The 24,970-nt window shown below is 42.8% G+C and overlaps 1 protein-coding gene across 2 annotated transcripts in view; it reads left to right on the forward strand.

Annotated features, from left to right (window-relative positions):
• Nucleotides 1-529: 529 nt before the first annotated feature.
• The window catches only part of SORCS2 (sortilin related VPS10 domain containing receptor 2), a 167,734-nt gene continuing 143,293 nt past the window's right edge, over nt 530-24,970 (forward strand). Inside the window, exons 1-2 of one of the 2 annotated variants that reach the window (XM_063130150.1) lie at nt 530-778; nt 20,956-21,023. In XM_063130150.1, coding sequence (XP_062986220.1) covers nt 530-778; nt 20,956-21,023 — 317 coding nt within the window. The remainder of the gene's footprint in view (nt 779-20,955; nt 21,024-24,970) is intronic. The other variant, XM_063130152.1, reaches the window with a different exon arrangement.

The raw sequence follows: 24,970 nt of genomic DNA on the forward strand, positions 1-24,970 counted from the left end.
CGCAACTCCCCTTCAGAGGTCGGAGACAGCTGTTCCATCTCAGGCTTTTCCACCGTGCCTCGGATCATGAGCGGTTCTTCTCAGTCGGGGACGTGAGCTTTCGGTGAGCGCGGGGCCCGCCCGCAACGGCAGGGGGCGCTCCAAGCCTTCGAACCAGTTTGGCGCGGTGTGGGGCTAGAACCGGAAAATGACAATATCATTTGCCCGGCTCCGAAGGGGCACGACGAGCCGGGGTCCTGCGAGAGCAACCCGGCCGGCGGCTGCAGGGCTCCGCGGCCTCTTCTCGGCCCGCCCAAGAGACCAGGCACGCAGGAAGGGCGCCAGCGCCGCGCCGCGCTTCGGGGTCCGTCAAGTCCGAGCAGCGGCGGCCGGCAGAGGGCGGTTCCTCGCCTGGGCGTGGAAGCCCCGGCACGTTGTCCCCCACGCAGCGCAACAACGCGACGCTCCCTCCACCTCCGGCTCAGCCTCCCCCTCCTCTGCCGGATTCGCATCCCTGCCCGCCAGCGGCGGCGCATCGGAGGCCGAGAGCATGGCGCCAGCAGCGCGCCGGGCAAGCGCGGCGCCGGGCCTCGTGGCTCCGGGGCGGCCGCTGCTGCTGGTGGCGGCGCTGCTGGTGCTGGGCGCCTCTTGGGGCAGCCGCCCGCGGGAGGCGGCGGGCCTGCGGGACCGCGGCGCGGGAGCTCCGGAGGCGGCCTCGCTGCTCAGTACGTCCTTCGTCCTCAAAGGGGACGCCGCGCACAACCAGGCGATGGTGCACTGGACGGGCGACAATAGCAGCGTAAGTACGCGGCTGGGAGGGCAGGCGGGCGGGCGCGCCTTTGCCGAGGTGGGGCTGCCTATGCCTTCCGACGTCCCAGAGCCACGAAGCGGGGGTGGGGGGCGAGGGGCGCCTCCTTCCCTGCCGACTCGGCCCCCGCTGCGCCCCGGCCTCGTCGGCTGCCCTGTTCGGGGGAAGCCCGTCTTCCGCGCTCCTCCGAGGGATGACGTGGGGAGGCATGGATGCCTCTTCGAAGTGACTCCGGGAGCGCAGGCGTTAAGCCGCGGCTGGAGATGGGCTGCTTCCCCAGGGGTCTTCAGGGACACCCCCCCCCACTGGCCAGACAAATGCCTTGTTAGCCGAGCGCTTCGTGCATCTGACGCGGTGGCAGGAGAGCTGGACGCGGCGGAGAGGGGCCTTTTCCAGGTGCCACGCCGCTGCCGCGCACAAGCGCTTCTCCCTTCTAAGTTGCATGGGAAGAAGTTGGAATCCTGCACGGAACCTTCCGGAAAATAACCGTGTAAAACGTTGCAGAGAAATAACGGGTGACTCTCCCCGGCCTTTTCCCTGCCGCCCTCCATCCGCCCCCCGCCCCTTTGTGGGTGCCTTGATGCTTTCAGCCCATCCCCCCAACCCTTATAGCCGGGCGTTGTCTTTCCAAATGCCAACGAAAACTCAGTTGGTTACCTCCGGATCCTTCCAAATGGTAGTTGACGGCATCCTTAGCCTTCCAGGTTGTCACCGGGGCAGGTTACCTGCGCTGTCAAAGCGCTTGATGCTTGCCCAACCACTCCCCCTACATCTTCTTAGAAATGCCGCCTTTCCAAGAGAGCCTTCCGAGTTGTTCGGACTACAGGCGGAGCTCCCACAGGCCAAACAAATAAAATAAAAATGCAAAGGCATTGCCCTGAAGTGCAAGCTTTAGGAAAGTCCGCCTGGTGTTTCCTATGGCAATACAGTATTTGTATATTGTAAGGATAGTGTGACGGAAAGGAAAGCTCCAAACACCAAGACATCTAGGAGGTGCTTAGGCCCTGGGGCAGGGTCCCACCCCCAGTGAACAGTCTGGAGCAGTGGTTCCCAATTAGCTAAGTACTGCGGACCCCTTGTTTTTCAAATGCCAAACCATGGACCCCCCCCCCAACTTTTGAAAAAATTGTTATCTCTATGGTAGTGACCTGTGTGAAGCAATTTTTTGGAGAAAACAAGGGGTAGCCCCTAATAAGCAAAGAACAGACCATAAAATTTGTGGTATTTGTGATATTACCACGCAAAAATGACAATGATTTAGTTAGGAATATAAAGACAAATTTAATTTTACTAACGTCTAGTTTACAATTGAACAAATTATGACCTGTCTAGCAGCTACTAAATCTAAACGTGATGGGAGAAACCATGCCTCCTTTTGTCCCGAACAATCCTTTCCATATCCGGTTCAATTTTTCCTACTTTTAATCTCAAATCTGGATTAACATTGAGACGATTTCTATGCTTGTTCTTCATATAACAAAATGTCAAAAATGTTTGTTCACAAAGATATGTGGAACAAAAGGGAACTAGATGTTTCAAAGCTTTTTCACCTAACTTCTTATAATCAGGAAAAACCTTCACCCAGAATTGGTCCAGTCTATATTCTTTGAAAAATAATTTCAATGAACCATCGCAAGTCACGTCAACAAGTACATCTTGCTCTTCCACGTATAGAGTTGTTAGCTGTATAACATCACCACATTCAAAAGGACTCCTTATCCATGAGTTTTCAGGATTAGGTGCGGGGAAGTAATCTCTGAAGCTAGTCGCTAAATCACGCAGGTGCTCAGGGATGTTATATTTTACTTCTGGTAGGAATTTGTCGTCAGTGGACTCCAGAAATGAATGGTGAATATGTGAATGGTGCCATGGACCCCCTGGGTGGGTTACGCAGACCCCCTAGGGTCCACAAACCACCAATTGGGAATCGCTGATCTGGAGAATACACTGTTGGATATGGAGCTGATCACTATCTGGATGGGAGCTTTGGGTTCTCTGAAGAAGGGCACCCAACAAAAACACAAAAAAGTCGTTGTATTTATATTACCCTGAGCTCCGTGGAGTGAGATGTATGTAAGGGTGCAATCATGTGCATGTTTAGACAGGAAAAAAATCCTAGAACTCCCTGGCTGGGACATGTTCATAGTTGTAGGACTTTTTTCCTGTTTAAAGATGCATAGGATTGTGTCCTAAGTAAGTAAGGGGATTGACTCACACTCTCTTTGTAAATCCTGAGGTGATAATATTTTGTGTTTCCATGGAGTCCTATTACTATTTGTGGGGTTTCCTGATGTCTCCTAGTTTGATTAACAAGGCCAGCCAAAATCTGTGGACCCTACCTTTGAAGATCAACCTGAAAGTTCAGAATTAGAAGTTATTGATCTTTCAGAAACTGATTCTGACTGGAGAAGTTGCGGTAGCAGCATTTTAAAAGATATTGGTTTGGATCCTTATTTTGTCATACTTGGAGTAGATCTAGTGAAATGAATGGGCTTATATTAGTCATGGCTAACTTTAATCCCATTGATTTCAGTAGGACTACTCTAAGTATGACTGAAACAGGATCCATCCCATATTCTTTGCTATTTAAATATGAGTTTCATGTCACTAACTTTATTTTCAGTTACTGTGACACCAGCAGTGCATAATTCAAGCGTTCACTACAAAGTTTAACTCAATATATATATTTACTATATGTGATCTGGCAAGGCAAACACTAGTTGTTGTTTTCTTTTCAGAGAGCTGAAAGCAGAAAGATTTATTGCTGGGTATACTCATCCCATTGTTAAACTCTAGTAAACATGTGTTGAGGTTTTGTTTTGTTTTACCTCTTTCTAGATAATGATGACAGTTAGGAAGACTGTTTCTAAATCCATTTAGTTGATGGTTTATTTTATTCCATTATTTCTATTTTCCCAACTGGCAAAAACTAAGATAGGAACCTTCAGATGCAGCACCTTGCACCTGTAAATATTATTTGAATATTATTTAAAAAGCAGTCATACTTTTAAATGTCATAAATACTAAACAGTACAAAGTACATTTTATGTTCTTATGGTAAAGTAAGTTTTGACCTGATGTGCGATGATTATCTTTCCATCACCACTACCCCAATTTTCTATTTTCTATGCTTTCTTAATTTGTGGAAACTTTATCTCTTGAGCCAGGGAGAGGAAGGAATATTTCTGTGCTAGGAATCCTATAACTCTACACCGTTAAATCTTCTGCTCCCAGTTTTCTGTTCTCCATGATCTGCCCTTCGACATGGGGAGACATAGGCCTAATCTACACCTGCCATTTATCCCAAGATAGTATTAAGGTTGTCCCGATGGCACCACATGACGTACAGCTGATCCCTGGGTGATGTGGGGATGACCATTCTGCTTTCCTTGGGTATTGGTGACTGGATTTGTCACGATTTCCCCCTGACTTGGGACAATCCCGAGTTCCGCGGGTGGTGTGGTCCCCCTCCTGAGGTTGTCATGGTTCATCATGAGTATCAGGGCTCATTGAACAGGCAAGCAGCTGTGCGGGGAGAACCCATAGGTATTGAGGGGGAGAGCATTTTCGCCATGTTTTGGATGGATCTCGGCATTTTCCAGCACCGAGTGTGTTTCTTTAAAAAAAAAAAAAACCACCACTTCGTGCACTATTGCAACTCCGCTCTGTGCAAGTGACAGGAGTAGTAAAAAAAAACCCACCTAGCTCTCCTTTAAACTCGGGACACCTTGCTGATGTGTGGCCTGTGAGGGATGTTTGCGGGCGCAGAAAACTCTTGTGTTCATCCCTCCCCACTCCCCAAAGGGCTGCAGGTGTAGATTAGGCCATAGATTGGGCCGCCAGTGTTTAACATTGTAATTTAAAAAATGCAAATTTACAGTTTCATATTTTGTGTTCCATTATCATTTTATTTGATTTTGAATACATTTTTGTTTGATGAAATTGCCTTTTGGTTTATGTAGTCACACAAGATGCCTCAAAATTGAATTTGCATGGACTCTCTGCCTCTACGACATAAACATAAGGGTGATGAGCAGAGTAATGCTACTGGTGGTGTGAGTGGGAGGTCTAAAGACAGACGGAACTGCCTCATCTAAGGCTGTGGTGGGCTGGAACTGGCAGGGCAGAAAGGAGGGAGGAGGAGCAGTGTTTTCCTTCCCTCCCCCTTTTCAGTTCCCCCCTTTTCTTTTATTATTTTCATCCTGTTGCTTGCAATGGGATGTGTGTCTAGAATATGTGCAACAGCTCTAAGACTGGTGTTCATGTCTCCCAATTCCAGGAGTGATTCAGGGGAGTGGGAAGAGTATAGGTCCAATCCAGCTACTAACATGCCCATGGAATGCCCCCATTTTGTCTTGAGAAATGTTAGACTATGGCTTGGGTCTAGGTTATTTGAAAGACCGTATTCTCCCTTATGAGCCTGCCCGTGCTTTAAGATCTTCCGGAGAAGCTCTTCTCTCAGTCCCACCATCTTCACAGGCGCGCTTAGTGGGAATATGGGAGAGGGCCTTCTCGGTGGCTGCTCCAGTGCTCTGGAACTCTCTTCCCGGGGACGCTAGGCTGGGTCCCTCCTTGACGGGCTTTTGGAAGCAGGCTAAAACTTGTTTGTTCCAGCAGGCCTTTGGAGAGTAATTTGGTCCTCCATCTATGTTAATGACTTGAAATTATGTTGTGTATTTTAAACGTGTTGTGTGGGTTTTTTTTACATTTTCCCCCCTAGGTTTTACAATGTATGTTTTAAACTTTGTAAGACCATCTTGAGGCCCAGTATTGGGCAAAAGGCGGGATGATAATAATAATAATAATAATAATAATAATAATAATAATAATAGAAGAATTCCCATGCTAGAGAGGAAAGTGCCACAGAAGATTCTACAGTGGCTGGGAAGGGATTTGTGAAGTCCGATCTTCCCCTCCAAGGTCAAACCTCTCTCTCAGCCTTCGGAGGGTGGAATTTGAAATGTCCTATGGCCCTCGGATGCCCTCCAAGAAACCATAGGATTGCAGCCTTGTTCATTGGTCCAAATGTAGCCCTTATCATAGAAATATGGAATAGTAGAGTTGGAAGGGGTCTATAAGGCCACTGAGTCCAACCCCCTGCTCAATGCAGGAAGAACACATGGCCATGTAGTTCTTGCTAATAAGCACTGGTATTATGCATTGCACAACTTTGTAAATGTTTGCTGTAGATCAGCTCTCTCTCTATTTTAAACTGCATCTCCTTCCATCTTTAGAATCACACACACTCAACCTAACCTTCCTCATAGGGTTGGCGTGAGTATTAAAGGGGTGAACTATGTATGTTAGCCTGAATTCCTTATTTTATTAGTATAGAAATCTAATAAAATAAACAATTACATTTTAAAAGTTAGTATGATTGTTTCACAATAACAATTATCTAACTTGCGTATTTTGATTATCTTTGTTCTCCTAAAGTTAATACTTTAAGAATATTTGACCATTATCGGACCAATATTTGAATGGTAAATGGACCTTCTTCTTTTTTTACCCTTAAATGACCAACCCTAGCTCTGCCCTGTTAGAGATGATTGCAGGCTTAAGAACATAAGAAGAGCCATGCTGGATCAGACGAAGTCCAGCATTCTGTTCACACAGTGGCCGACCCACTGTTGATGGGATACCTGCAAACAAGATGCGAGTGCAACAGCACCCTCCCACCCATGTTCCTCAGCAACCGTTGTACGTAGACATACTGCCTGTGATCCTGGAGGTAGCACATAGCCATCACGACTAGGAGCCATTGACAGCCTTCTCCTCTAGGAATTTGTCTAACCCCCTTTTAAAGCCATCCAAACTGGTGGCCATCACCACATCTTGTGGTAGCAAATTCCTTTGTTTATGTATGCACTGTGTGAAGAACTGGCTTGTGGTACTTCAGTGAAAGCAGTGTCCTGTGCTTGGGGAGGAGAGGGGAGCCATGCAGCAATGTTGCCCTTTAAAAAGCCCTGCCTTGCTTCCACTCCCTCCTGTGCTGGAACTTAGGAGGCTCTGACAACTTTTAGCACGTGATCCAAGGAGTTCCCCCAGCATCCTTATTGCATTGTCTTTTCTCACTGTGTTGGAGAGGGCTTTTGTGGAGCACCCCAAACTTATATAACATCAGAATAGGAATTTGGTGGAGTTGCAGTACTGGCAAAGGGCTGAATATTAAGACCTTTCAGGAGGAAAGGCTGGAGAGGCAAGCAGGTTCTAAATCAGGGGTTCCCAAACTTTTTCAGGTCATCGCCCCCTTGGTTCCACAAACTCGTGCCCAGTGCCCCCTACCCTGCCCTATAAAAATCATTATTCAGAATAGCGGTTTTCAACGACCCACTAAGGAAGATAATAACAATAAAATTCAAAACAGTAACAATTAATTGAATATTTATTCAAAATCCAATTACATTTTTTAGTTTATTCAGTTAAACATAATTGATGAACTTTATCCAGTGGTATCATATTTTCAAAGTCTGATAGTCATTTAGCAAGGATATTAGATATCACATTTAGTAACTAGGGTGGAGTACCTCACGATTCTGTAAATTCTTAATGTGATGGATGGGCTTGATGAAGTGATACCAGTTTCCCAATGTCTGGTTTAAAGTCACTTAACATGAGTCTTAAATAGCCATGTTCAGTAATCTGGAGTCGATTTCTTTGCTTGGAGAGAAGTAGGCAGACCACACTAAAACCAGATCCCACCAAATATGATGTTGGAAATGCAACCAGGAGCTTCTGAATCACTCTCCACAGTGCAGGATAGCGATCAGAAATGTCATCCTGTAACCAAAACTTCTGGTACCACCTCGAGCGCTCCCCCTGCCGCCCCTTTGCCTCTTAGCGCCCCTCTATGCAGTCCCACTGCCCCCAAGGGGGCAGGACCGCCCACTTTGGGAACCACTGGTCTAAATCCTCCAAATACCTCCTTGTTGCTGGTGGTGCCAATCGCAGTGCTGGTGATTGTAGGCCTCTTGGCTATATGAACTTTATCCAGAAAGCCCCAGAGAGCTCTGTTGTCAAGTGGATTATTTATTTATTTAAAACATTTTTACCCCACTCTTGAGCAGAAAAAGGCCCCCAGAGCAGTTTGCAAAGCCCAGCAATAAATCAGCCCCTGCCCTCGGGCGCAATCGTTTCTTATAAGGAATTTGAGACCATCAGTGATGGTTACTCTTCCCCTGAGCAGGGGCAGATCTCCACATGTTTTGGATTACAATTGCCATCAGCCTCAGCCAGGGTTCATAGGGCCAAAGCACTAGGACTGTTGGGTTAGCAGGGATGATAACCCCACCCCTCCCTATCCCCAGCTTTAGGCTGCTCTGTTCCCTCTTAGCTTTGCTGTAATCCTCACAGTATATGGGGAAAATGAATTTTCTCAGCAGCACTATATTGTGAGTAACCCCTGTTGTAATGTGCTGTATTTTGAGGCTTGATCTCAAATGGGTAATTCAGACCTATTGGTGGAGGCTGGTGGCTCTGAATTTGGTGGGTTTCTGAATCCATTCTGGTGGGTCTGTAAATCCAAAATAATTTCAGCACCTTGAATTGCTCCTTTAAGGTTCTGACTGGAACCCAGAATTGATTTACAGCCCCACCAAAATCAGAGCCCACATTACTATTAGCTTTACAAAAAAACTGTATACAGTATACACACATGCACACAGAGAGAAAGAGAGTTGTGTTGACGCAGCTGCTTGGATCCTAGGAGGTGTGGCTGTGGTGACTCTCATGATGAGCGCCTGCATTTTGGAATTTACGTGTATAGCACTGCATAAATCTAACCATTTTTTTTAGAAATCATACAACAGTGTGTTACTAGTATTAACTCTGATCTGTCTGTGAAAAGGTAACCATTTGTGGTCTTGTTTATTTTTAATTAATTTATAATTAAGCCTAAGATATGAGGGTAATAGTACAGTTAATGACAAAGAGGAACAAATTTTAGTGTGAAACAAACATGGAATTGTGTCTTGAATCAAATTTCACTTTGATAAATCAGTGTTCAACATAGTTATTAAGTTACGTATGTATAAATAAATGGAATGCCCAGCACATGAGTTAAACTGAGGATGTACTTTGTTTTGCTTTTATTATATATCTGTGGTGGGGCTACAGTGGAATACTTTATATTGGATTTGTCACTCCATCTCAAAAAGGGTATCCTAACAGAGGAAATGTTAAAGAAAAGAATAGTCCGCATTCTTAAGGTGTTGTTTAAGTGCTTTCACTTTGTAGAAAAACTAAATTGTTTGGGGGATTTTTGGTTCAGAAAAAAGTGGGGGAGTGGATATGTTAGGTTTACAAAATTATAAGTGGTATGGAGAAAGTGGATAGAGATCATTTGTCTATTTCAGAATAGGGATTACCCAGTAAAACTGATTAGCAGTAATGATTAACAGACAAAACATTTTCCCACACACGCAACATATGTTTAATTATTGAATACACCAAAATATGGCCGTGGCCACTAAGTTAGGTAGCTGTGGGGTTCAATCTTATTGGGATGGGTATAAGCCTCTAAACCCTGAGGTTTACGGCGATCTATGCAGAGCAGAAGGGGTGTGTGGAGGTAATCTTTGCCTCACTGCTCCCCTTGTTCAGCATTTTGGTCCATCTAGTTGATGCTCTGGAGAGTGGGTGGGAAGGAGACTGGGATGGCCAAAGGATTCTTCGTAAACCGACTTACCCAGCTGGCCTGGAAATGGACTGGCATCCAGTACAGATGGCAAATTATTGGCATAATGTGATCATAGAATCATAGAATAGTAGAGTTGGAAGGGGTCTATAACGCCGTCGAGTCCAACCCCCCCCCCCCCGCTCCCAGGGGGTTGGACTCTTATCAGCCTGTCTCAGTTAACTGTCTAATCAATCTGTTTTGGACTAACTGAAGTTTCAGAACCTTTTCAAAGGCAGCCCCACATGTAACACATTGCAATAATCCAAGTGATGGAATGCTCTAATATTTATTATATTATCAATGATGAATATTCTGTTACAAAAGAGGCAATCAGAAAAGCTGATCCTACTTTATGGATGAACGATTGACTTCATTATGTTTTAAAATTACTTTTAATCTGGCCTGTTCACTGTACAGGTGACTGGATGAGGTAATTTTTAAAAATAGAGATTGGTCTTGTCAGTGGATATTCAAAAGCCTCTCTTCCTTGGGAGCTTTTCAGCCCTTTTCCCCCTTTTTCCTGGCAAGTTTATCTAGACTTCTCTGTGCTGCTTCAGTGTGGCAAAATAGCAGACCCAGCACTTTCTCTCTTTCAAAGCAAAAGGATTAATGGGTTGGGTGGTGTAAAAGTACATATTGCATGAAGAATTCCCACCAGAAGATCAATCACTGCCTCTAGGAAAATAGCTTGAAGAGAAAATGGAGGATGAAAACTGTATTGTAGCACTTGCAGTTTCCTTGTGGATCATTGCTTGTAGCGGTATTGTAGTGGCTTCAGTGTTATGTTTTGTATTCCCTTTTCAGAGATTTTAAAGACTGTGTGTAATTCGTCCAGAAAAAGATACACAAAGAGAGGTGAATTGATCCTCATGTCTTCAACGGGCCAGCTCCTAAAATGCAAAACTGATAGAATCATAGAATAGCAGAGTTGGAAGGGGCCTACAAGGCCATCGAGTCCAACCCCCTGCTCAATGCAGGAATCCACCCTAAAGCATCCCTGACAGATGGTTGTCCAGCTGCCTCTTGAATGTGACCAAGGGGTAAGTTGTAAGTTGGTCACAACTTAAAATGTGACCAAAGATTGAAAAAAAGTAATTGCAATCAAAGAAGCTCTAGTACTAAAACCAATGATATGCTAAATCCAATGTTATGCAAGTGGCTTTCTGCTCATGCAACAGGAGTTTCCCTTCCTCTTCCCCCCTCCCATGCCAGCACTCCCACCCAATCCCCTCTGGAAGATCCCCAAGCCCTCTGGAGCAGATTCGGAGGGGGATGCAGGGTGAAGGGGCAATTCATTAACTCGCTTTCGCTGGTAGAACAACATTGGATACAACCGAAAAAACTTTTATCTCTCCTTCTCAGGATCACTTTGAACATTGTTTCTTACACAGGAAGCACTTCGATGTTGAAATAAGTGTGACCACTACGGGCGATTGACAATTGTAATCAGTGATGTGGGGCTAAAAAATTCTGTTTCATAAGTTCATTAAAAATGAATGTATGCCAATTGCAAATACAATATTAGCCAAGCTTGGCAAATTTGTAATTAATGTTTTTCAGATAATTATCCCCAACAAATATGGGAGAGAATCCATACGTCTCATTGAAATCCATGTCTCAGACTGAAACAGAGCTAATAAGTAGTGACAGGGAAACTGAAGGTGCCCCCAAAACCTCAGTGAACGAGGGTTGAACTCTGTTGAAATAGATGCACAGTTGTCACGCACGTTTCTTTTAGTTACCAAAATTAATTAGTGTTTTAACAGTTTTCAGTACCTTTGTTTGTTTTGAATATAAACAATGTTAAGGAAGTGCATGTTATTGCTCCTGTTCAGACAACATGCTAAGCCATGGTTAGTCTGCTAACCCTTTTGCAGCAACTGGTTAGGGAGCATGTTTAAATGTGGTTACGTAGCTATCATAGTTAGGAATGGTTCACATTATATGCTAAGCCGTAATGTTTAACTGAAAATGCTTAACCATTGTGGTTTAGCATGTCTTCAGAACAGGGTCAATGTCTTTAGATTTTTACAAAAAATTCAATTAAAAATTCTACATAATACAACATTTAAATCACCTTAAGTGTGCTTTAATTTCCTCCCTCAAATATTTTAGCTGAAGTACTAGTGGTATATTGGGACAAAAATTCACATGGTGTACTTTTGTTAGCTTTGTTTACTAAATACAAGCAAAATGAACATGCTAAATTAGTCCTGTCTAGGACATGGGTGGGCCCACTTGTAGGGAAAAACATCCAGAAGACCACAACTCCCATCAGCCCTAAGCATCATAACCAATGTTAGGGATGATGGGAGTTGGAAGCCAAAACTTCCGGGGGCATTACTGGGCACCAGATTTTTTTCTGATGCAAACTGAAAGTTTTCCTATGCAAATAGACTTCATTTGCATTGGAATTTTTGTCTGGAAAAATTCTAATTGAATTTTTTTCAGAAAACCCACATCACTGATTGTCATATGTGACTATTTATGCAGCATGCTTTTCTCTATATTGAACTACTTCTCATGTAGTATGCTCAGGATTCAAAAGGCCGTAATGAAAAAAGCAGCAACCAGGAATCTGCCTTGAAAGTAGAAGCTAATCAGGATGTAACATTTTGTTTGTTACTTTCGCCAAAGCAACCCTGAGTTGAACTAAGAAAGCTTAGCTCAAATCTCCTTCTCCATCATACCATCACATCATGGATTATAAGATGAAAATGACACTTTGACAAAAGGGATAATTAGGCTTATTTTGGTGATGAGGAATTTGAATTCAGGTGACCAAGTACTGTTATATTATTTCAGTGCCTAAGGAAGAAATTACTTATATGATAAGAATATTGCAAAATATGAAATTTTGTTGTTGGCTAAATGAACAATCTAATATATACAATACTCAGATGTATAAATCATCCAAAAATGACAGACAAGATGAATCTAAGCCTGCAGAGCGAGTCAATCAGCCAGCCAGCCAGTCTCTAGGCAACTAGCACTGAGGAGCAAGGCTACCACCAAGGCACAGCTGCTGAGGGAAAGAGGCACAGTCAATGAACCAGCTGTGTGTAGGGGGCAGGAGAAATTTTAAAAGTGCTGGGAAATAATGAAATTATAAATTGCCTCATGTGGAGCCCCCTCACATTTCGATGTTCTCAGCAGGTTGAGTAATTCTCTTTAGCCAAGCGTTCAAAATGTTACTGTCAATCCTTCCTATTAGAATTCAACAACATATAACACCTCTGGCAGCCACTTTTCCTAAGCAGAAGCAACTTTGGGAGAGGGCGCATTGCAAGAGTGACGGGGACCCTTCCCCAGACAGCTCATTTGTCATGAAGCTCCCCTCCTTGAGGCACTTGTGCTTCAGGGTGTCAGAGGAATCCATCCAGGGAGTGGAGTTTGGCGAGCTTTCAGCAGCTCAGCCCTCCGGACTTTGGATTGTCTTCCTGCAAGCTGCCCCGACTCAATCACATCTAGTTGGGCCAGCTTGCGGATTTTCCAGTTTTTTCTTTCTTTGCAGTAAATAGAGCTGGGAGTTGAGGGAGAGACATGGCGGGAGCTGGGCGACCGACTTGTTGAAAGATGTGTGTTGCTGGGAGGTGTGGGGGGAGATGTGACGTAGGGTTGGGAGAAGTGTGGCAGGAGCAAACTGAGTGGTGGGCAGGAGAAATGGCGGGCTAGGTGGGAGGGAGATGTGGGGGAGACAACCCAGTTTGCTCAGAGGCGCGATAGCATGTGGAGACACAGCAAGGGCAGCAATGCTTAGGTGGCCAGATGATGTGGAAGTGGTTTTTGCTGGTCCAGGGACTTTTCAGGGTCCCCCACCTGTAAATAGTAATTTCTGCTTCATTGTGGCTGTAATTTGTGCAAATTGTGGTCGTAACTTGCATAATTGGTGGAAATTACGACTGTAATTTGTGCAAATTGCTTTTAATAAATATAAATAAATAAATAAATAAATAACTATCACCCTGAAAAAGTTCCTGGGTTTCAGGAACAGACCCCAGCTGGACTTGCATTTGCAAGCAGGGTCAGGAATGCCGTGGGGATTTCCCAGCCCCCAAAAGGGGTGGAGTTACTCATGACAGACATCCCTACTCCCCTACCTGGGTTAGGGTTTTGGAAATTTATTTACCTCACTGTAGATGTGTGTCTTCTTGTGGTGTGGGGTTAATAGGAAATGGTTAAGCATCCCGTTCTGCTTCTGGTCTTAGCTGAAACATTCCACTTGGAAATATGCTCCAGCATTCTCTCCGATACTTCAAGGATTGTGAAAATCAAGTTATTTCCACATATGGATTTAATCTTTGTAAACCGCCCAGAGAGCTTCGGCTATGGGGCGGTATATTGATGATGATGATGATGATGATGATGATGACGATGATAATCCAGTACAAGTCTTAAAAGTTTGATGTAGTACTGGCTAAACGGATCCCACTGGTGGGCACACACTTACTGGTTCAGGTTAGCATAACTAGAAGCTGATCAGCACCCACAGCCTGCTAGAGATTCTGAGTTCTTGCAATCAGGAGCAAGAATGCCTAGTTGTTTGTATGCTTAAAATATTTATACTCTACTACTTCTGAGTTCAAAATGGAATAAAGGGCTCTTCATGGCCAGCCTCCTTTTAAAAAGAAACTCAGTATGTCTCTTGTGTTCACTGAGAGGGCCTGCAATGAAGGCATTGCAATTGGGAACTAAACAGCAGGGTCCATAGTTCTCCCGGTTCCTCTCCCAAGGTTTTAAAGCTGCCAAGACTTTTCTGTTAAAGATCCTCAGTGACTGACAGAAGTACAATTCTGTATTATACTGTGATTGTGGAAGGCACTTCTTTTCCAAAAGGCATTTGGAGGCTGATGAGGAAGTATTTGGCATATGGGATGTTATACCGTTACTACTATGTTTGCTGTTTTACTCTGTTCTTATGATGCTTTATCTTGTGTTTTGATTACTTATGTAAACTGCTGTCTTTAATATTGATACCAAGCCAAATAATGCAGGGATCCTAGGAAAATACCTTCAGTCATTTTTTATTTTTATTTTGCTCATGCATTTGCTTCCCAACTTTTTACATAGAATTAAAATGGAATATACTTTAAAAATTGATTTATTAATAATGGACTGGGAGAAGACAATGAAATATAAATTTATTTATTTATTTATTACATTTCTATACTGCTCAATAGCCGGAGCTCTCTGGGCGGTTCACAAAAATTAAAAACATTCAAAGTATAAAACAACAGTATAAAACCATAATATAAAATACAATATAAAAACTCAACCAGATAAAAACAGCAGCAATGCAAAATTACAACTTTAAAACACCAAGTTAAAATTTATTTATAGACTGTTAAAATGCTGGGAAAATAAAAAGGTCATTTATCTTCCTTCTGAAGAAAGAAATTTAGACACGCTGATGTTTTTCATTAGTTTTTCCTTCATATTTTCTATTGTGTATTTTTTTACCTGTTGTTTTGTAGTTTATTTTCTTTTTGATAGCTGTACATCCCTGAGGGCTCATGGCCCTTCAGAAAGTGTGCGCCTCCTTCCCTCCACAGACAGACATTCTTTGTGCTTGATTCGTCTAGGCAAGGGATGCAGAAGTGGGCTCCTGCTCTTTCTGACAAACCTATCTAAACCAGCTCACAGGAACCATTCAGCCGGACTCCATCACTTCTCTGGGAACAGGCTTTGAAGGCAGTGGATAATCCTAGATCTACAGTTTGGAAATATTTACCTGTTCCCATGCCAAGGGCTTGGAGATGCCTTATTTGGCTAGAGGCAACTCCATTGAGGCATATGAGACCACTGACAACCCTAACGTAGATTTCTTGGGTTGACTCTGAATGCCTTAATGCCTCAGAGTTGACTCTGAATGCCTTAATGGCCGGCCGTACCAACCCTCCTATGCCAGGTCGTTCATTTAATCTGATGGTAGCAAAGAAATTGTCTAAATAGGTGAGAACTCAGAAACTTGGCCAGGTGGAACTGAAAAAGGTCTCTCTATAGCACCAAGGGTATTCACCAAATGCTTGGACATCTTTACAGTTATCTCCACCTCTGGAAGATCACTGTGTACCCACACATCTACGAACGGCTTCTAGTGGTGCTACTGAGAACTGGGATCCTGAGTACCAATTCTGCCACCTGTCACCTACTTCACAATTTGGGCCTCTGCATCAATGTGGAGAAATCCCACACTACCAAAATGACATATCTTGTTCATTAGAGAAGTTCTGGATTCCTACATGGGTTCAGCATTCCTCCCTCCAGACAGTGCATCACTGTTGACATGTCTCCACAGACTAAAGAGGCTGTTGCATTAGAGGCAATCTCCTGTCTCAAGCTACCAGCCCTAATCCAGGGATTCATAGATGGCATCTTTCATACCATCTTCTAAATTCTGAAGAGGAAGATGGCCCAGGGACCCTGTCTTCCCTCCTTGTCGATTCTTCGGTAGGCAAAGGAGATAGAGATCCACAGGACTTACTATGCTTATGCTTCTCTGGACTGGAGTTATATTTTTTCCTTTTATTTTAACCGTTTGAAGTTGACAGGCATCGTAGCAATTATTTTAACAGTGACACACATTCCCTAATGAATATGTGTATCCAGGCATCTGATCACTCAGTTGCCAGCAGTCTGAAGAGTGAGATGGGATGAAAGGGGATGTGCACAGCTGCAGCGGGCTAATGAGCATTGGGGTGGGGGGAGGGGAACGTTCAGACAGAGGAATGCTAACCAGAACAATGCGATGTGTCAGAGGGGATGGAAGTGGCTCCAATTTAATTGGATTTTGTTATGTTATATGAGCCATCTTGGGGACCCTTCTGGATGGAAAGGTGAGGACATATAAATAAATCAAATATGTGGATGATAGATGATCAAATGGTGTGCCAGTGTGGTGTAGCATGGTTGAAGATTAGGACTGGAGAGACCTGAGTTCAAATCCTCACTTCGCCATCAAGCTCACTGGGTGACTTTAGGTCAGTCACTGTTCCTCAACCTAACCTACCTCACCGGGTTATTGTGAAGCTAAAATGGGCATCAGAACCATCTACACAGCCTGAAGAGAAAGGGTGGGATATTAAAGCATGTAATAGTCAATTCCTTTTCCCTGCAGCTTTAATAGAAGCAAAATATAAAATGAAGTTAAAGCACTATAAAATATTATTTATTTTATTATTTATTATATTTTGTTACTGCCCGATAGCTGAATCTGTCTGGCAGTTTACAATTAAAACCATAAAATACAACAAATCAAAAGTATAATATAAAGCTTTAAAAGTTTAAAATTACCACATGAGGGAGGGTTTTCCAGTAGTGGCGCTAATAAACTCTTGGAAGTATGCAGTTTTGGGGCAAAATCTGATACACAGCTTCCCCTAGTAGGGAAAGCTGGAGGAGGGGTTTCTCCGCTGTGGCACCCCGGTTGTGGAATGAGCTCCCCAGAGAAGTCCGCCTGGCGCCTACACTGTACTCCTTTCGTCGCCAGCTGAAGACCTTTTTATTCACTCAGTATTTTAACACTTAATTTTAACTTAAATTTAAATTTTACTGTTCTAACTCTGTATTTTAATCTTATATTAATTTTGCTGTGTGGTTTTATCCTGGTTGTGCTTTTTATACTGCTTTTAACCTGTTGGTTGTTTTATTATGGTTTTAATTTTTGTGAACCGCCCAGAGAGCTTCGGCTATTGGGCGGTAGAAAACTGTAATAAATAAATAAATAAACACCCACTGCACCATCAAAACCCTGCTAATGTGCAGTAGCTCTAAATTGCAATTGTGCGCTTCAGGCTTTGGGCAGGCTTTGAGTGTTCCCAGATGATACTGTAAGTTATGGTGGTTTATAAGCTACTGTGAGTAGCTTTTATAAACGACCATGGTTTATTGTGACATGCAAACCCAGTCAATGAGTTTGCCTCCAGCCACCGAGTTCATGGTTCTCATGGAGCTGATTATAGGTGCCGGGCATATGAGTGCAGAGGAAGAGTCTAGTCAACCAAATAGATTAGAGATAGTACTTTCCTTGGTAGATGATGATTTATATTTCTATACCGCTTCATTGCTGAAGCTCTCTGGGCGGTTTACAAGAGATTACAACATTAAAAATGATTTACAAAATTTAAAAACACACAATGGACAGTATACACAAAGACAACACACATCTAAGATCAACTTTGAGCAATCAAAAACACTGTTTTTGGAACGGTTCATACAATGGTAATGATGATACTTCTTTATACACAATGTGTGGTTCCCCCCTCCCTGTTTTCACAATGTATTTTGTGTTTGTTTGTTGATATTCACAATAAAAAGAAAGAAACAAGAAAAAAACCAACTTTGAACAATCAGCCAAACCTAAGAAAAAACAGATCTGGGATCAGCCAACCTAAAAAAACGGACCTGGGATGTTGGCATCTGGTTTAGAGCCACCAAACTGTAACTCTTTACAGCAGGGGTGGGCAACACCTGGGCCGCAAGTACCCCCTGCCCTTCTATCCAGCCCTCACTGCCGCTGCCAAATTTGCTGATTTAGCTTTAAAACCAAAATTAAATAGGCCCACTTTTGCCACTCCCTGCCACTGGTTTTAGCAGCAAACTGCTTTCCCTTTCCCCTGTCCTAGCTGCTGCACCATCCAATTTCTGCAGTGCAGCAGCAGGGAATTACTGGGGTGGGTGGGAGGGAAGGTAAATTGGCCTCTGGGCCTCCAGAGGTTGCCCACCCATGCTTTATGGTTTACCTACTTGGTTATTTGAGTACTGGCAGATCTGTCATCGCTGTCGTTGTCATCATCTCCATGTCTTTATTTATTTATTTATTTATTTATGTATTACATTTTTATACCGCCCAATAGCCGAAGGTCTCTGGGCGGTTCACAAAAATTAAAACCACAATAAAGCAACCAACAGGTTAAAAGCACAAATACAAAATACAGTATAAAAAGCACAACCAGGATAAAACCACACAGCAAAGTTGATATAAGATTGAAATACAGAGTTAGAACAGTAAAATTTAAATTTAAGTTAGAATTAAGTTAGAATTAATACTGAGAGAATAAAAAGGTCTTCAGCTGGCGACTAAAGGAGTACAGTATAGGCACCAGGCGGACCTCTCTGGGGAGCTCATTCCACAACCTGGGTGCCACAGAGGAGAAAGCCCTCCTCCTAGTAGCCACCTGCCTCACTTCCTTTGGCAGAGGCCCACGGAGAAGGGTCCCGTAGATGATCTTAAGGCAGGCACATATGGGAGGAGGCGTTCCTTCAAATAACCTGGCCCCAAACCATTTAGGGCTTTAAATGTCAATACCAGCACTTTGAATTGGGCCCGGACCTGGACTAGCAGCCAATGAAGTTGTAAAAGAACTGGCGTAATGTGATCTTGCTGGCCATTTGTCTTCTCAGCAAATTTCTCAGACTGATCAGTGCCTGACTGGGAGGCTGCCTGGCTGGGATCCTCATGTGAGCTGCTCTTAAGTCTGTTGAAGGAAGACTGGGATATAAGTGGATCTAGACTTGGGTCTTGAGCAGAGTTCCTCTTGCACTGAAGGAAGGGGGAAGATTTCAGATTTTAGCCGATTCCACGTACCCCACTCCACCTAGCCTTTTGTGCCCTCTTGAAAGGTTATTATGGAGGTTTAGAGAGAAAATCAACATCCCAACACCCTTCCTCCAGCCGAGCTCTCTGTTGGATCCAAGTTCGCTCTGTGAATGGAAGGAACCCTGTTCATGGAGGGGCAGGACTGGATCCAACCCAAGAAAAGTCTTGCCTAAGGCATAACTTTTCCACAATTGTTTGAATACTTAGCTTTCTTCAATAGCTCTTAGCATCAGTAAATAATAATACAAGCACTTAAAAAACAATATTTAATATTAATTATCTTGAGTATGCTATCGCCTAATTTATGACATATTAAATAATAATTATTTTTTTAAAAAAAACCCTAATCCAAGCAATGTACTGGTGAATTAATAGCCACTTTGCCAGAATACAGAGTTCTAAAATTATAATCTATTAGCATTACTGGGAGTATGAATTAACGAACAAATTAAACTTGTATTGTTTTTCAGCATGACACAGTTCTGACCTCATTCCAAGAATGTGAGATTTTGCTTTCTTGCGGACTCTCACATTCTAACAGAAGCTCAGTTAGAATAGAGCTAGTTTGTTAATAACAATTAAAAGAAAATATCTCTGATTGTGCATGTTCTTTTAAGCTGTAGATCTGTATACATTTACCTGGGAGTAAGTCCAATTAAAATGAGTGAATGGATGAATGAGGACCCAGTAGACCTGCTTAGGATTGTATTACGTATTACCTTGCTTCTGAGTAGACATATATAGGATTGGATTGTAAATCCCATTGAGTTCAATGGAGCATACATCCCTGTAAGTGGGTATAGGATTGCAGCCATCGAGAAGATTACTCTTTTTGTTTACTATACCATTTGACCGCGAAGTGGAACATACAGTGCCTAATTTAAAAAACAAACAGTTGATCACAAAAACAAAACAAGAAAACAATTCTAAGAAATCAGAAATTTCCAGTCTCAACAGAACATTTCTTGTATGATATTGTATATTATAAACTTCGGTTGGTTCGCCAACTATGCCAGTTCCTAGTTAGGGTTAGCCTTGCCACGGTCATTCATGCACTGATAGCCTCACGATTAGACTACTGTAACACGCTCTATATGGGGCTACCCTGTGTGTGCAGTTACCTGCTGCAGTTACCATATTTCTTCGATTTTAAGACGCCATCGATTGTAAGCTGCACACTAATTTCAGTACCACCAACAGAAAAAAAGCTTTGATTCTAAGAAATAATAAATGCTCCTGCGATTCTAAGATGCACCCCGTTTTTAGAGATGTTTATACGGGGAAAAAAGTGTGTCTTAGAATCGAAGAAATATGGTAGTGCAGAACGCAGCAGCTAGGGTGCTCACAGGGACACCTCGCTCTGCTCATATAAAACCTGTATTAAAAGAACTGCACTGGCTGCCTGTTAGCTACCGAGCCACATAGAAGGTTATGTTGTTATCCTGCAAAGCCCTAAACAACTTTGAACCAGGATACCTAGCAGACTGCCTTCCCTTATATACACCCAGATGACAACTACGATCCTCAGAGGAGGCCCTACTGGCTATTCCAAGACGAACAGAATGCCGCCACGAAGAACTTTGGTGGCGGGCCTTCTTTGTGGTGGCACCCACCTTCTGGAGGACCCTCCCTCATGTGGTTCGGGAGGTGGAAAACATAATATCTTTGAAACATCTCCTGAAGACATACTCTGATCTTTAGTGTAGCTGGTTTTATATTGCCTTTTAAACTTCTAATGTTTTAAATTTATACTTGCATTTTATGTTTTTTAATTGTGCACTGCCCAGAGAGCTTCGGCTGATGGACAGTATAAAAATGTAATAAATAAATAAATATTATTTTGATTGTCTAGCATATGTAGCTTAGTTCTCTTTCTCATTTATTTTCCTTTAGGTGATTCTCATCCTTACGAAGTATTACCACACTGATATGGGGAAAGTACTGGAGAGTTCCTTGTGGAGGTAAATTTATTCCTGTAAATTTATGTTCCGGCTCTAGTATGAATCAAATTAGGAATGTCTCGTGCTTGTTTTGAAGCTGTCTAATGGGACAGACTATAAGCGATACTCCCAATATATGGTCAGTTAGATTCCCATCAGCTGCTGGGTTTTGGTTTTGTTCAAATAAGTAGCTGTTGAGTAAAGAAAAGCTTGAAAAGGCATTAAAAGATTCAAGGCAAAAAATGCAATTCTGAAGTCACTATTTTAAATATAAAATCGGCTTACTGAACAGTGCTTTGTTTTTGTTTGTTTTTAAGAACATATTTGTACACGTCCAAGGTTTTAATCTTGCCCAACAAAATTAATTTTCCTGAAGCCTCCTTTATACGCAACTCTTTATAGACGTCACTTAAGACCTCCTTATTTAAAGTAAATTAGCTGCATATGTGATGCATATATATTTTATATTTGAAATCTAGAATAATCATCTCAAATTTATAGCCCAATTCTGTGCATATTTGCAAAGAAGTAAGCCAAACTGGATTCATTTTGGACTCCGAAATGAATCCAAGTGGGCATAGCACTGTAACCTTACTATGATGAACCCTTTAAATCCTAATCATTCTTTAATGCTTGTAGCAGTTCACAATGGATACAAGGAATACCTTAACACCCATGTGCATTTTCATTAATCTAAATTTAAAACATCCAAGATTAGAACTGCTGGTTTTAGAATTTAAAACTAAAAGTCCTGCAGGCTGCAGTCCTGTACACTAGACTTCTCCAACCTGTTCTGTAGCTCAGCAAGTTGAAGTCTACATCTTGATTGGTTTGTTTTGCTGTTTTCATCATGTTTTCCATAATTTGTACGTACTTAAGCTTGTTGAGCTACAGAGACACACCAATACTGAGAGATGCATCTCCACCTCAGCTGTTAATGAGTAGACGACTAAAATCCAATTTTTCAACTGTGAGTAGACAACTTTTGGCAAATATCCAGAAGGAGATGAGATTAGAAGGAACATAATAAACTCGAGCACAAACAGAAAATATATTATGACATTGATGATTGATGCAAAATTACTCAAACCACTAAAGGTAGGAAATTCTGTAAGGCAGTGGTTCCCAAACTTTTCAGGTAACCACCCCTTTGATTCCACAAACTCGTGCCCAGTGCCCTACACTATAAAAATCATTATTCAGAATAGCCGTTTTCAACGACCCACTAAGGAAGATAATAACAATAAAATTCAAAACAGTAACAATTAATTGAATATTTATTCAAAATCCGAAGCACCCGCCGCAGGCTTGCTGAGGGAGGGAGGGAGGGAGGGAGGGAAAAGAGAGCGAACGGCTCTGTTTTGCAGCTTGCGTGGCGGGGCACACCAAGCAGGCTATGTCTCTTCATTAGCATTTTGGTGCTCTTGAAACATTTCAATTCACCATTAAAAGGACTCTTCAGAAATGGTATTAATACATGTGTGGATTCTTCCCCTATATGGCTTGGGACCAATCTACCTTCTCCCATAAAAATGTCCCTGGGTTTTAAGACCTTCTGGAGAAGCGCTGCTCAGAAAAGATCACCTCAAGTGCCTCCCTGATGGCCCTTTGCCTCTTAATGCCGCCCTCTGCAATCCCACCGCCCCCAAGGGGGCGGTACCACCCACTTTGGGAACCACTGCTGTAAGGGTTCAACAACAATGTGGACATTGGGAACCAGCAGTAGTAACAGGAACACCATGTTCGACAAAGAAAGGAAAGGAATACAGGAGAAAAAGAAGACAACTGAGGTATGTGTGAAGAGAACAACAAAAGGAAGATTATATACATACAGGCAGTTTTATTACAAAAATTGCAGAACAAATCTCAAGAAGTGTATGGAATTAATAGACAAGAAGCAAGCCACAAACAGGCAGGAAGGCAGAGTACTAGGTCTCACCAGAAAACTACTTCTGGGAAGGGGGAGGGAAAAAAAATCTGTAAAAGGTGTGCAAAGAAACAGCAACATGGAGTAATGCCCAGCATGGGGAAAGATTTGCCATAATTGCAAAAGGAGAAATCATTTTGTATGCAGTACAAGGAGTAAAAGTCTGAGACAAGTGAATGAGATGCAGGGGAGAGAGAGAGAATCCCCAGAAGCAAGAGGTAGCACAAGTTCACTGTTTCTGGCATCAGTAACAAGGGCAGGCAAAAAACAAAAAGAAGCCGAAAATAGGCACAGATAAGATTTTTTTCCAGTTTAAACTAGATGCAGGAGCTAATGTCAACTGCATACCAGCACAAGAACTAGCAGAAGCGCTGCACCTAGAAACTATTGACATACCAACCCGAACAGGATATTAAATGTGGCTGGTAGATGCACTCTGAGGTACAAGTACAATAATGATTATTTTTCTTATAAATGGCTCTTGGAATGGCTTCAAAGTACCTTAAGCATAAAAAATAACCTATTTTTGAAGTTAATTTTGTCCTTTTTAATGTTCCATAGTAGCTAGGGAGAACTGAAAGGAAAAAAAGGCTTCTAACTGTCCACCCTGGAGGCCATTTTTAAAACAACAACAACACACACAATTGGGCCCTATGGCCAGCACATTGCCCACCCCTGCTTTAGGGAGAGAGCAATCCCATCTCAAACAGGTTTAACATCACCTTCTGGGGCAGATAAATCACCAGCCGTTACTACCTCCATCTTGTCTGGTTTGAGCATTAGGTTTTTTTGGCCATCATCAGGTCCAGTACTGATTACAGGTGACTGTGTGTGGAAAATGTGCCTGTGTCAAAGCACAACGTATAAATGCACAGCTGGGTTTTGTGTCACCATTTCCACATGTGCAACATGTTTATTTGGTTTTTTCATCATGTGACAGGATTCTGTTGGATTTGTTAGGAAAAAGTAAACAGCTGCTGTCAGGGATACTATTATGGGGGAAGTAAAGACTGACTCCTGCCCATGAAGCTGTCCACACCAGGGGGATAAGTTTTGCTTCCACCTCAATCAATGGTGTCCCTGAAACAAGAGGTTTACTTTCTATTATAGAAATGACTTTTTTCACTTTTATGGCAGAAAAGTAAAGGCTGAGTTAGCCCTTACCCTCTCTCACTCCTTTCTTACCTCAGCCAGGACAACAATGCTCAGACAGGGTTGTCCCCACAGTTCCCAAGGGGCTCCCAAAGTGGTCTTCTATCACTTTGGTGCTTCAAGAGCTCCATTGGCTGCTGGTGGCTGCTAGGGTGCGCTACAAGGTCTTGTTGACCATGTAGAAAGCCCTGCATTGCTTGGGTCCTGGATACCTGAGTACTTGCCTTTCTCCTGTGTCTCACTATTGGCAGACTCGCTCTCAGGAGCAGGGCGTCCTGATGGTCCCCCGCTACAAATCGGAATGTGCGGGGGCCAGGGCATTTTCAGTGGCTGCCCCCCGGTTATGGAATAATGTGCCCCTGGAGATTAGACAGGCTCCCACTCTCAATTGCTTCAAATGCCTTTGTAAGGCGTTTTTATTTTCACAAGAGTTTGGGGAGGGGGTGGTTTAAATTGGGGTTGAGGGCTTTTAATGGTTTGAGGGTGAGGGTTTTAATGGAATTGTCTTAATGTGGGTTGAGAGTTTTAATGGAATTGTTTTATATGTTATTGTAAAGCGCCTTGATGCCAGAAATGGTGAGGCGGCGCTATAAAAATGCTTTAAATAAAAATAAAAATTAAAAGTTAAGGGAGGGCGAATGTCTTTGACTAGAGATATATGAGAATTTCATTTCAGTTGGCAAATTATCTGAACTCACCCTGTTTGCAACCTTGAAACAGCAGCACATTTTCTAAAAAAAATGTTCACACATTGTGATTGCATTTGGAAAATTGATTTTTTTTTAAAGTGTACTTAGGAAATAGCAGTTTTCAAAAACGTAAGCATTTTCACTCTTTAGTCGGTGGGAGGGGGGGAGTACAGACTTTGAAAGGTGCACACAGAAATGCA

The sequence above is a fragment of the Elgaria multicarinata genome, chromosome 7, assembly GCF_023053635.1.
Source record: "Elgaria multicarinata webbii isolate HBS135686 ecotype San Diego chromosome 7, rElgMul1.1.pri, whole genome shotgun sequence".
Taxonomy (NCBI): Eukaryota; Metazoa; Chordata; class Lepidosauria; order Squamata; family Anguidae; genus Elgaria; species Elgaria multicarinata.